This window comes from Heptranchias perlo, chromosome 24 (genome assembly GCF_035084215.1).
Source record: "Heptranchias perlo isolate sHepPer1 chromosome 24, sHepPer1.hap1, whole genome shotgun sequence".
NCBI lineage: Eukaryota > Metazoa > Chordata > Chondrichthyes > Hexanchiformes > Hexanchidae > Heptranchias > Heptranchias perlo.
The window spans coordinates 25905011-25919471 of NC_090348.1; the positions used below are offsets into that span (position 1 = coordinate 25905011).

The 14461-nt window shown below is 40.9% G+C and overlaps 1 protein-coding gene across 1 annotated transcript in view; it reads left to right on the forward strand.

Moving 5' to 3' along the window:
- The first annotated feature begins 958 nt into the window (after positions 1–958).
- Positions 959–14461, forward strand: part of LOC137341626 (RNA helicase Mov10l1-like) — a 33657-nt gene continuing 20154 nt past the window's right edge. Inside the window, exons 1-7 of the mRNA XM_068004921.1 lie at positions 959–1064; positions 2373–2557; positions 3315–3461; positions 8216–8337; positions 10243–10342; positions 11311–11472; positions 14169–14342. Of these exons, the coding sequence (XP_067861022.1) occupies positions 1025–1064; positions 2373–2557; positions 3315–3461; positions 8216–8337; positions 10243–10342; positions 11311–11472; positions 14169–14342 (930 nt within the window). The 5' untranslated portion in view covers positions 959–1024. The remainder of the gene's footprint in view (positions 1065–2372; positions 2558–3314; positions 3462–8215; positions 8338–10242; positions 10343–11310; positions 11473–14168; positions 14343–14461) is intronic.

A 14461-nucleotide genomic window follows, 5' to 3' on the forward strand; every position in this document is an offset into this window, starting at 1 on the left:
AATATTTTTTGTTTTTTATCTAAGGCAACTGTCAGTTTCCTTGACTTAGCCTTTGGAACCTGAGGTCCAGCCTATTCTTTGAAATACTGAATCTGATCATTTAGTGTGATGTGTTCACAGTTTAAGTACACACATGCACAAAATAATACAGCAGAATGGAAAGGCCATTCACTTTGTCCAGCTTGCTTTGTCATTAGTGCCCTATTGTAGCAGCTGATCTGATCATTTTTCACCTTTATTCCACCCTAACCCTGTACCTCCACCCTCCCTGCTGAGTTAGGAATCAATCCATCTCTCGTAGAAATGCTGTAGCTGAGAACAATATTCGCTAAACTTTGGTAGCTACAACACGGAAACAGGCCGCTCCGCCCAACTAGAGCCTGCCCCACTCGGGATTCTTCAGTGGCTGCTGCGGAGCTGCTTGCCCAGATTATTTAGATGATGCCCCAGGCCCAATTTCAGGCTGACCTCGGGCCTCCTGGTGCGGGTTACACCTTCGTGCCAATGAAACTGGGCGCCAATGAATTTCAACCCTAATCTGCGATGTTAGTGTTTGTCAAATATTGTACCATGATCTCTTCCTTGACTCACTAAGTACATATTTGCAAATTCATCCTGCTGGCTGCAAAATCTCAACTGGGGTGAAATCAAACTGTGATTTTAGTTAATGCTTCTTAAACTGACCCCGTTATGATAGAGTCAGGTCTTTTCCTGCTTAACTTAAACAATCAATATTTTTAATGTAATGCTTCTGTCCTTTTAAAATTGGAATAACATTAGATATTTTCCAGTCTTCTGGAACCTTGTATTAAATAGTTAGTTGAGAATTTGGTAAATACTGTGTAGTGTGTAAAACTGCCATTAAAACGCCTTTTATTCACTTTTACTGTGAAATTTTATTTCTACACCATTTCAGGAAAAGGACGTGGATGCAAAATTAAGTAGTTCCTGCACAGGTAAAACGGACTTATACCGAGATACTGGATGCACAGTTACTAAGGAGAGAACAACTGAAATAACATCCATGTCTGATGGATTATCGGTTGCTGCACAGACTGGTCATGGTGAGAGCAAATCGCACGCATTGGGCTCGATTTTAAAACCAAGCCGGGAAGAGGGCAGGGTGGGGTCAAATTGAGAATGGGAAACCCACTAGTACGGATTTCCCAGACGTCCTTACGATTTTGACAGAAGGATGTCTTTTTTGTCGGTTCCCCGTCCAACTGACCGGCCTGATTGACAGGATGGTCTCAGTCACACGGGAGACCAGCCAGGGAGAGGAAATCTTCAGGTAAGTCTGCAGGTAAGTCTTTGTTTGTATGGGCAGGCATAGGTTGGCACAGGGGTCGTGAGTCATCAGTCATGGGGAGGGGGTGTCGAGATCGGGGGTCATCGTGAGGGTCCGCAATTGTTGAGGGGGAGGATCCGGGGTCGGAGGATCGAAGTGGGGGGGAGGATCGGGGATCTGTGATCGTTGCGGGGTCGGTGCAAGTAGACTTGTTGGGCCTGGGGGAAGCACTCTTGCTCCTCCGGGCCCACAAGCTAGGCCTTTCTAGGCACCTACCTGTTAGTCTCAGGTCTTCTCGCCTCCTTTCACGAGGCATAAAACAGAAGGCTTGGGAATCCCGGCCCCTCTGGGTTGAAATTGGGAAGTCCAGAAAAATGGAAGCCCAAAGTCTCCTTGAAAGGTTTTAAGGCCCGACGCGCCTCCTGGGAGCGGGTTGGTCACCCGCCCTGATGAAAACTGGAAATGGGCGGGTTGGGGGCGGATCTGAAATGGTGGCAATTTTCAATGCCCCCTCCCCCCAACCCACCCATTTATCACTTTGAAAATTGAGCCCATTAAGTCTTTTAATTATGAAATCCACTTATTTTTAGTACAGGGAGAAAACCTTGATAATTTAACTTTTCTGAGGAAACAATCTGATGTTTGAGATTTTCTTTTAAGCTGTAACCCACATGACTCTTCCACCAGAAGTCAACATTCATTTCCCTCCTACCTTTGGAAAATCATACTGTAGTTTGCTCCATGTGTGAGAGTTGTGTTTTGGTCCTTCCTATGCTCCCAGTATTGTACTACACTAAGTTTCCAGACAACAGAAAAGCATGTGCAAAGAAGCTTTCTGGCTCCTTGGCACATGCCTGGTCCAAGTCAGGTGATTTTCTGAAATCAGCTAACTAGTTCCACACCAGGGATTGTGTTTCTAACAAACTAGCTACTTGCAGAGTTAAAATAGAATCTTTAATCATCTCCATACATTTCAGATTCTGGTGGACAGTGTTAGTGGATTACGCTAAACAATTTTAACAGTTTCTAGGTTATAAGCCATTAAAACCTTGAACTACTTCCGATTTCATCAAAAATATTGTAGGAGGAAATCGTATAGATGAGCCATTCAACAGGCAGGAATATAACTTTTTCAACTCGCTGCTGAATGACTATCAAAAGTCTGCAGTCAAGAGGATCCTCCGTGGAGAATGCAGACCAACGCCATATATTCTGTTTGGACCCCCTGGCACCGGAAAAACAGTCACTATCCTTGAAGCCATCTTGCAGGTATTTTATATGTTATATGTTAATGGACTCATTAGTGCATTTTAAGATTACACTGTAGCTGTACACAGCCTCTGGTGACTTGCGCTCTATAAGCATGGATGGATTTTCCTTCTGTATTTAAAGCAAGTCGTCACTCCATTCTAGCAGAGGACACCAAGGTACATGTATTTTTTCCCATTCCACTTTCTTTGGCTGACCTGCCATTCCCTACTTGGAGGGCATATGATTATGTTGTCTCTTGGTCTCCATCAATGTCAGTACAAGGAGGTGACTTTCCCTTACTTCTCCCTGTGGTGAAGTGCCTGACCTCAATTCAGCACCTTCCCTCATTGCTACAGCTGACATTGGTAAGTCACCTTCCCAGGAACTATGTACACAAACCCATGCACTACCATTCCAGCCCTGATTTAGCACTTATTATTTAATGCTGGTTTGTTAAGGAATCCATTAGCTGACAGACTTCTAAGAAGTACTCTTTAAACCACATTTACTTTATAAATTGAGAAAACTCATAAATATACCCAGGGTTTTAAAAAAAGTTCACTTGCAGCTAAACCATATGAAACAACATTCTCTCTATACAAGCCTTACTATTGGACATAGACAAACAAATCTAAAAATGGCCTTGCATGAAGCTTTAGGAAGAGTTGCTAACTGCAGTTTCAGCAGATTAATTTTCTTTACATTTTGTTTTTTTTTTGACGGGGTGGGGAGAGTTTAAAGCTAGTATTGTAAAAGGACTTTTGCTTCTGTTTAGATTCACTTTACTTTACCAGACAGTCGGATTTTGGCTTCTGCTCCCTCCAACAGCGCTGCTGACCTTCTGTGTTTACGTTTACATGAAAGCAATGTGCTAAAGCAGGGAGACATGGTGCGAGTTAATGCCACGTGCAGATCTGAAGAGGTAGGGTAATATTTTACTTTGGATAAAAACTTTAGGAAATATTTTGTCAGGACAGGAAGATTTGACTGTACTTAAAACCGTTCTAGACTAGAGGCAAAATCATCCTTAAATTGTAAAAAGTGATTGTCTAGACCCTTCATGATGGTTGTAGACTGAGAAGATAGAGAGAAACTGTTCTCATTGGCGGAAGGGTCAAGAACTAGAGGACGTAGAAATAGTGATTGGCAAAAGAACCAAAGGTGACGTTTTCTTTTTTACGCTGCGAGTGGATAGGATCCGGAAAGCACTGTCTGAGGGGGTGGTAGAGGCAGATTCAATCATGGTTTCAAAAGGGAACTGGATTAGTACTTGAAAGGAAAGAATTTGCGGGACCACGGGGATAGGGCAGGGGAGTGGGACTAACTGCATTGCTCTTGCATAGAGCCGGCATGGACTCAATGGGCTGAATGACCTCCTTCTGTGCTACAACCTTTATGATTCTAACTATCATTAGTACTTGTTAACAAAGGTGCTCTCCCATCTGACAGCTGTTGCAACTCTTCATTCAGATCTTCCTGTACACCACACCACCAACTCACTCTGGCTTTCCACTTGATCTTTTTAATCAGTGTGTCTACTCTGACCCTTGGTCTTCTCCCCATTTTGAGCTTTGCATTCACTTTACTTTACCAGACAGTCAGATTTTGGCTTCAGCTCCATCCAAAGGACTGAAAGGTCTTTTTCATTACTTTAGCATGGTCACTATATGCTCCCAGCATCTTCCTCTCAAAATCATCCACACTTACATGCTGAGCCTCCATTGGGGTCCAGCTCTCAATATCTCTCAGAAGTGTCACTTGGACACTAACCTTAAACACTCCCTTTCCACATTCCAAGCCAAAGCATTTGTAATTTGAGATTTACCTGCTTGCAATTTGTTCTGTAACAATAAGATTTGGCTGCTTGTTCTGCGTTACTCATTTGCCAGTGTTATGGTGAAATTAAATCCTTTATTTAAAAATGTAGTTGCAACAAGCAGTCAAGTGTGGACCCCAGTCAACACAGACCTTTGATCTTCTCACAATTCAATTGTAGGAAAAATAAAAATTGAAGATTGAAGTCTTGTGCGAAGGGAAATTTAACGTCCGAGGTGGTGTATGCAGAATAATCACTGTCATAGGGCTAACATCAACTCAAGGATACATTTTGAATACTAAATAGTTTACAGGGATTAAAACTAGCCTAGTCTTTGTGAGTCATTAATATAGCTTTTGTTGAATGTGAGATTTAAAACAAAAAGTAGGCATGTAAACAGTTTGAAGGATATTTATATAAAATATATAAGAACTCAATACCTACCAGAACTATATGTAATTTTAATTATACCTCAGTAAAATCGCTGAAGATTGTGGATAACTATAAAATAGCATCTGTGCATGTATAAGACACATTCTGACTTCGGGTAACAACTGTGCATCCATAACGCACACACTTATGTCCAAACATTATGGGGGGAAAAATTGGATAGGGCCTGATATTGAGCAGGAGTAGCGTGATCCGCTATTACCCCGCACCCAATGGCCCCTGCGCAGGCTGTATAAGACTTTCGTGAGGCCTGAGGACTTACTTGCAATCTGCGTTGGAAATCAGCGTTGAATGAGGATTCCATGCAATTTGCACTTTCTACTAGCAGGGGGAACTCCAATCTCTTAAAGGCAGGCTGTCTCTTAAAATCTCTTAGAGGTAACTGATACCTGTTGTTTGCTGAAAATAACATTCTGCTGTCTGCACGGAGTTTGAATGGAGATCAGACATCACACATGCAAAACACAGATGCGGCTCCTGTCCCTACAAACTGATGAGTTATGTTAAAACATTGAATAAAGGTTGCGCACTACTAAATCCCACATCATCCAATCTGCATGCCAGATCTCGCTGATCTGAGTTTGTACCAGGCCTGCGGGAGTGCATGCACCAAGGCTCTCTGCTGATGCACTAGAGGCCTTGGTGCAAGAGATGGACAGATGGGGGGACATCCTATATCCACAGGGCGGGGGAAGGGGGGGGCGGTGGGGGGCACAAGGCCCTCCAGACATATACCCGGGAGGCAGCGGGGGACGAAGCCAATGCCAGGCGCACAGCATCATGAACATGGATGCAGTGCAGAAAGAAGTTCAGTGCTTTGACACGAGTGGTCAAGGTGAGTGAGATCAACTGTCAAGTGGCATCTCCTACCAACTACATCACCAGCTGCATCCACTGCTCCACACACTACACCCCCCATCACCCACGTACCAACAAACTCTTTCCATCAGTACTCAACTCTTCCAATCAGATGCTTCCTCTCACCCTTACACATTACCACTGTTGCAAGCCACCCACTCATACCTCACAGGCCACACACACTGGCAGCTATTCAACCATGACAGACACATCACCTAGACATATGTCCCGCTTTCTTGCAGGAAAAGGTGGCGCATATCAGGAGGCTGCAAGTGGCAGTGGCATTTAGCCCCTTGAGCCTGTTCCGCCATTCAATAAGATCATGGTGGACCTGTGACCTAACTCCATATACCTGCCTTAGCCCCATATCCCTTAATATCCTTGGTTCACAGAATTCTATCAATCTCAGATTTAGAATTCACAATTAAGCTAACACCAACTGCCGTTTGCAGAAGAGCGTTCCAAACTTCTCTCAACCTTTACGTGTAGAAGCCTTTCCTGACTTCAATCCTGCATGTCCTGGCTCTAAATGTTAGGCTATGTCTCCTAGTATTCAAGTATAGGAGGCCTTCAAAAACAGTTACAAATGTCTTGGCAGCCAGAAGCAACAATTCAGCCACTAACCTGGAATTCATGCATGGTCCCTTTAAATAGCGCTGGTGGGGGTCCTCCAGGCATTCTTAAGACACGTTCAGATGGTCGGGGTTAAGACTGTATGTTGAGTTGAGCGTTAAGTCCCAAAATGGTGTCTATCACTTTACATCAGCGTTGCACACTGATTGTATCCATTTTCTCCTTACTTTACATGCTTCCGGCATTCGTTATCTGCGCCTGCACTAACTCCTATACTAAGATGGCGTCCGGCGCAAGTCACGCTGGAAACATGCGTGCGCAGCCAAGCCGCCATCTTGGCACTTCAGGAGGCCGCCTAGCGCCAAAACAACGGGCGCTACATGGCCCAATTTAGTAACCTATATTCCTTTTGGTACAGATAAGAGTATGTGTTGACTAAAGTGCCTTAAAGACCAGTGCTCAGAAAATTGGGAGTAAATTTTCAACTTGCTGCCTGGACGTAAAACTGGCATTGCAGATTGGTCGATCCACAACGCTACTTTTACACCTAGACTGCAAATTGAAAATCTACCCCTTGATGTCAAGACCCTGCCCGAACAAACCGTGTTAAAACATTTTATTTACTCATAGTTGCTTTCTGAACTGGGCCTTATCTTTCCTTAGTGTTGCTGTGACTGATCTTTTGGAATCGGGACCAGGTAAACCTATCAGGCATTTAGTAAACATAGATATTTTTAAAAAGCTTACAAAATGAATTCTGCTTCTGGAAATGATAAAGGCAAATATTCCAGTGAGCCCATCAGTCAAAACCTTGGGCCACATTTATGAAGTATAAATTGGAACGTAGCAACAGGAGGAGGTCATTCAGCCCCTCAAGCCTATTCCACCATTCAATTAGATCATGGCTGCTTCTACCCGCCTTGGTTCCATAACCCTTTGAAAATCAACAATGATTGACGGAGTAATAAATTGTGATTTATTCTTAACATGAATACTGATGATGAAAATCACTCTAAGAAGTGTATCTTTGTAAAAGACTAATATAAAATTTAAATGGAACTGTGTGTGTGTGAAGGGGCATATTTGATGTAACTTCCCCCAGTGGAACAGTGGGTAGATGCAGTTTGTCTGGTGGTACTGAGGGCTTACATACCAGGAAAGTTCCAGATTTGATCCCTGATTCATGCTGAGCTGGTAGTTTGCTAGTCCCCCTTGCTTTTTGCACTTGTGTAGATATCAAGTGATAATGCGATTGGGTTTAACTCTGATATCCCCATATTCAAATTATTTTCACACATGAAGAATGGCCAGTTGGGCACAGAACCGTTGCTGGCTCCTCTAGAACCATACTCCAACAGGAATCTCAGCTTTCAGAAGAGATGGAGAGAAAATTACAAGAAGAAAAATTGCAATTTGAAAACACAATTTTACTATTTTAAAATGATACAAAATCTAGTCTGTGGGCTTCATTAGTAAATAAATAGCCTTTTTGACAGTTGGTGTTTTAATAATTGTGCTCGTGTTTAATTTCTTCATTTTTCTAAAATGTTAGTTTATACTGAGCTTTAATTTTGTGCGTTTCTCCTTTTTGCAGGATTTTTATACACCAGAATGTTTAAACTATTTCTCAAACTACTCTGTTTACTCATTCTAATGTTGATCATTTTATCAATGTCTATACTTAAAAAAAAACCCACACAGATCTAGATCCACATCCATCTTCAAAATAACCAACACACACAATCTTAGCTTTGCACTGTGAAAATAAAGACCTATATAGAGAATACACAAATTTTAATACTCTTCAGTGCTTAAAGGGCACAAATATGCACGGAGCTTTGAAATCCTGGATCTCTACAGTAATTAGTTATCACTTGAGTCAGGAAGAACAATGTTTTGCCATAAATAACATCATAAAAGAGATGACAACAGAGCTGGCAATTTGTTTTCTGGTTCCACCCATTTATTTTCCCCTCCAGTACATACCTGAAATTGTACAGCTGTACAGTAAAGATGGAGAGGATCTTTGGGATGCAGCACGCTGCAGGATAATAATAAGCACATGTAGCACGGCTGGATTATTCTACCAGATTGGATTAAGGTATAATGAAGCATGCAGTATTAAATATTCTGTATTGAATTTCTATTAGATCATAATTATGCAAAGTGCTTCTATGTGATGCATCTTTTTCTCCAGGGTGAGGTATAATTAATCATCATTGTAAGAACAAACATAATTTATTTTGAATTTTCAGAAATGTGTGGTGTGAAAATGAGTTCTATCTTGTGTTTTTTTAAAACATTAAAATGTACTTATTTTCTAATATAAAATTGTAAATTTGTCACAGTATAGCTATAGTAAAGCATTTGAAAACGTGTTTATGAAACCTAGCGTTGCAATAATTTAATGTTCTGTTAGGGAATAAAGTAACTTCTTTTAGACTGGTGCTTGGCAGTTGCCTTTTGGTTATGGCAAACCCAAAAAGATCCACAGAAAAGAGGAATTGATTGTCTTCACTTCAGATACTTGGCTCCTTGTAGATACTCTTTTTATACAGAAAAGGCTGAATTCTGCTTTTTGGATGCTGGAAAAATAAGATTTTCTGGCCCTTTAAAGACTTCTTGGCCTATGCTGATGTAATAGTTTATTTGTGCAACATCCTTTCTTCTCCCTACCCAATCAACCACCAGTTTCTTCCTTTTTGACAGTCTGCATCTCTTAGTGAATGATTCTCTTACAAATAAAACTTGTTGGACTATAACCTGGTGTTGTAAGATTCCTTACATATGAGAGAAAGTGCTAGACAATTACAACATTTAAACATGATAATAACTTTGGCTTAGTTCAAAGTGCCTTTGGTTGTTGATCGTATATAAAATGCCTGTCTCTGCAGCAATTGGTACAGAACACCAAATAAATAATTGTGTCACTGGCTATCAGTTCATTTGTTCCTGATAAGCAATTAGCGTAACGTTCTTTAGCAGGCAGACGCTAGGACTTCCAAACAGTGTGCCCTGGAGCATATGCTGCCTTTTCCCTTGTTGATAGTGATCTACTACTGCTGTCCTTAGAAAAAAAACAACTGCTTATGTGACACATAGACTGAGGTCCAAATCCATTGTCCTACTGCATAAATAAACACTATGTGGAAAATTTGTTTTCATTACTTTTAGATAGAAGCGACGGCCTTGTAATCCTTCCAAGGCAACAAAAGCATAGGAGTAGTTTTGACTTTGGATGATAGTGTAAAACGGGTGATGTTGATTCAGCCGCCCATTATACATCCAGAAAATCGGGAGAGATGTATAACGGGCGGCTGAATCGATAACATCCGTTTTACACGATCACCCAAAGTCAAAATTACCCCCATTCTTTCTGTGCTTGGGAACCATGTCACCTTACAGCCAGGAAAGATTCAATCCCAGAAACCAAAAGAATATCGCCTACATCATGTTATTGAGGAACCAGCTGACTGACACCACAAGGCTTAACACTGATTGTGGAACCACGTCAAGGCAGAAGTTGTACAAAATGCTGTCTGCACCAACTAGTAACGTAGATGCATTGCTGAATCCTACAATTGATGCTGAATGTACCCAAGATCAAGTATTGGGCATGTTATAGCAGGGGGAAGATTTTAAGACTGCATGCCAATAACCCTACTGGCATTGGGTGACCAAAGAGAATCTGAGGTCAAAGGCATTTTAGCAGCATCAAACCTTTGAGAAAATTCTTTCAATGAAAGAAGTTGAAGTTGACTTAATCTCTTAAGATGTTTACTCCTGGAGGGTTATTAGAAACAGAAGTATGAGACCAAGAACTAGCAGAACTTTCCAGGGCTGCTAATGCCAGCTTTACTATGCTGGATAGCTAAAACAGTCTGACTCAGCTAAGTTCTGGTTAAGATCTCAGTTTGATTCTAAAAGGCCACTGAAAAGAAATGAGACACTTTCTTTCAAAACTAGATAGTTGTAATTGTTCACTTTTTGTTTTCTCTAATCAAAGGACGGGACACTTTACTCATGTTTTTGTTGATGAAGCTGGTCAAGCTAGTGAACCTGAATGTCTCATTCCTCTGCTGCTAGTATCGGAGGAAGATGGACAGGTACGACATGATAGCAGATAAACAAGATTTGGTTTGGATTGGATTGAACAATTGTTCACCCTTGGGCTAGTAACATGAGCATTTCCTTAACCTGGTTGTATCTCCAACATGCAAATTCCACTTGCAGGTCCTACTGAATTACATTCAGCTAGACATTGCAGACAGTGGGAAGTAAGCTAGAAACAATCTGCATTATGTAGAATGTTTGTATATAGCTCTGCCAGATGGGTCATGGTGCTTTGATTGATTGCTGTATTAAAATTACTAACAAAATGACTTTGCAGTAACATTTTCCAAGTTATTCAGAGTTGTGTTTTGGTCACTTGCCACGAATGAAAAAAAGGCAGTTGATAAAACTGCTGTCAAAAGAATAGTTCATCAATCACACATCAACTTTTTAATAATTTTTTTTCTTCCATTTCCCCCTGTCCTGGCCCCTCTTAAACAGAGTCCAGCTACAGTTCACTTCATTCACCCATAAGTGAATTAGACACCTACCCAGTCGTGATGGAGTTTGACTGAGTAGAGTCTTTTCCTGCTGATTTAATACTCATAATTAATTAGCTAAGTATTTAGAATAGTGCAATTTTTTTCCTTTGACCAACACACACTAGGATGTTTTAGTTTAGTTTTAGCACTTCACATTTCATGTTCATGAAACATTTTAGGGCTAGAGTAGTCCTTTTCTGAACTAGTAAAGGTGGATATTGTGCAATAATGTACATATTATCAGTTTGTGCATTATGGATACCTTGCATGGAATCGCATTTCTAACCTTTTAATTTGGGGCTGGGGGAATAATGTGAGTCTGCAAAAGAATGTAGCACTGTAAGAATAAGAGATGTCTGGATTCTGTGATAGTTTGAAATTTCTCTCCCAAGTGCGTAGGGGTATTGGATAAATGAAAGATGGCTTCTGTAACTTGCAACATGAACAGCCTAGTCAATTGTTTATTATCAAACCTACAGATTGTGCTTGCTGGAGATCCAAGGCAACTGGGGCCAGTAATGAAGTCTAGAATTGCCGCTGCTTATGGTCTGTCTGTTTCACTTTTGGAGAGACTAATGATGCGGCCTTTGTACTCTAGAGATGAAACTTTTAGTGCATTTGGTTCCTACAATCCCCTTTTGGTGAGTCTTGTCCTTTTCTTATTTACAGTAGCCAAATACTATGGTCATGTAGATCCCCCTCCCACATGAGGACATAAAAAACCTACAGGGGGATATAGACAGGCTGGGTGAGTGGGCGGAGATTTGGCAGATGCAATACAATATTGGAAAATGTGAGGTTATGCACTTTGGCAGGAAAAATCAGAGAGCAAGTTATTATCTTAATGGCAAGAAACTGGAAAGTACTGCAGTACAAAGGGATCTGGGGGTCCTAGTGCAAGAAAATAAAAAAGTTAGTATGCAGGTGCAGCAGGTGATCAAGAAGGCCAACGGAATGTTGACTTTTATTGCTCGGGGGATAGAATATAAAAACAGGGAGGTATTGCTGCAGTTATATAAGGTATTGGTGAGACCGCACCTGGAATACTGCATACAGTTTTGGTCTCCATACTTAAGAAAAGACATACTTGCTCTCGAGGCAGTACAAAGAAGGTTCACTCGGTTAATCCCGGGGATGAGGGGGCGGACATATGAGGAGAGGTTGAGTAGATTGGGACTCTACTCATTGGAGTTCAGAAGAACGAGAGGCGATCTTATTGAAACATACAAAATTGTGAAGGGGCTTGATCGGGTGGATGCGGTGAGGATGTTCCCAAGGATGGGTGAAACTAGAACTAGGGGGCATAATCTTAGAATAAGGGGCTGCTCTTTCAAAACTGAGATGAGGAGAAACTTCTTCACTCAGAGGGTAGTAGGTCTGTGGAATTTGCTGCCCCAGGAAGCTGTGGAAGCTACATCATTAAATAAATTTAAAACAGAAATCGACAGTTTCTTAGAAGTAAAGGGAATTAGGGGTTACGGGGAGCGGGCAGGAAATTGGACATGAATTTAGATTTGAGATTAGGATCAGATCAGCCATGATCTTATTGAATGGCGGAGCAGGCTCAAGGGGCCGATTGGCCTACTCCTGCTCCTATTTCTTATGTGTACACACAGTATAAGGCAATTTGTTTGCATTTCTGTGTTATTTTGTATAGCTGTTTCATGTTCATATCCTTGTAAAGTATAACTTTACTACTAGTTACTAAAATAAGGCTTTTGGAAGTTTTCCTGCTATTAGCTCAGCGTAGGCAGGCAACATCGCCAACAATTCATACAGCGGATCAGGGACTGCGTGTTGGAAAAATACTGCATGGGAGGGCAGATTACAAGAAGTTTTCTCTCAGAAAATCTAATACCACAAGCCAGATTAATGTTGTTAATAGGAACCCTGTTGATTCACTTCTGATAGAGGAAGTATAAATTATGTTTTCAGTTAGAGTACAGAACTGATTATTTGAAGTGTTAAGAATGCATTTATACTTCAACTTTAGTGACTCATCAAATCAGTCTCTGCTTCACTGCAGTGCTGAAGTGACAGTGTAACAATGGAGTCAGATCATCAATCTGTACTGCACTTGAGACCACAAAGCAAAAAACTGCAAAGCAGTTGGGATCTCACACCGAGTGTAAATCATTGCAATGCCGTTGTCCTGGAGGTTGGATGGCCAGTGCGATGTGCTGCAGCGCTCTGTGACTTGACATAATGACATCATTGGAGGCTCCGACCCTCTGAGAGCTACAGAAATAATCTTGCTGTTCCTGGTATAAAGGTGCCTCGAGTTGAGGCAGCTAGCTCAGGTAAATGAGGGTCATCTTCCTTTCTGTAGGAGACAGTATTTTGGGGCAGCTTTAGGCAGAGTTTCATATTGTTTATTTGAGTCTGTTTGCACAGAAGCAAATTACAGATGTACCGTGACATTAAAGTGATATCACCTAGTCACCCCAGAGGGATGAAAAGGATACAAAAAGAAAAAGTGGAGTTTCACAATATGCTTATTCAATTTTATAAACCAATATAAAATTGCAGTGTGGTATTTTAGTGTAACTGGAAGCTACTTACATGTGTAAAATTTGACTTACAAATGGATCATCTTTTGTATAGATAAGTAACTGGGGAAACACAATTTCACCGATAGATCAAAATCAGAAATGTAGCTCCCCACAGTGATGCCTGTGTAGGTCGGGTTACACTCAAAGCACATGGCATATTCAGAATATATAATACACTGGTGGATCTCCCATGGCATTGCTCATGGCAAGTCAGAACATCGCTTCTTTTATTAAAACAGGATCATTGTACCATGAAATGGACAATGGATGATATAATACAGTTGATTTGCAGTGGTGTTACTCACCGATAAATTGTACGTGTCTCTTTCTTCCTGTGAGTGTGTCTCGTTACTTGTCCCCCACGTTCTAATACTTTCTGTCTCACACTCTATCGTTCAGGAGGATAGAGCCTAGCGCCACACCCAAGAGCTAGGTAAAATGCAAGAGCTATTATAAAAATTGACCCAGTACCCATCTGGTCCCAAGAACCTGTGACTGCCAATGAAGTAATTTTCCGATCTAATTTCTTTTATTTGCATGGGAATCTGCCAAATCTTTTGCCGATCCAGTTAATTCCATAGGTCAGAGTCAAGCTATTTTGAATTCTAGTTTATCATATCTCTTTTAACAAAATAACACTAATTCGTAGGTTGGTTTTTAATTTAGTTTCGGATAATTTAGAGGTGCACTAAATTCCATGGCAAGGGAAGGCGGGTGGATTGCACAGATAACTGTAAATGCATTGTTTTGATCCAGACATACCATTGGAATTTAATCTTTTTTAGGTGACAAAACTAGTGAACAATTATCGGTCACATTCATCTTTGCTCGACCTGCCCTCTAAGCTGTTCTATCATAAAGAGCTCAAGATGTGTGCAGATCAGTCTGTGGTCAACATGTTTTGCAATTGGGAAAAATTGCCCAAGAAAGGATTTCCAATAATCTTTCATGGATTGAGGGTATGTTGTTGAGTACAATACATTTCTAAAGAAATCATTATATTACTTCATAGTTAAAGCATTTTAAATTGCATGTTTTTTTTATTTCAAAGGATGTACCTAGAATGAAAAATTTGATT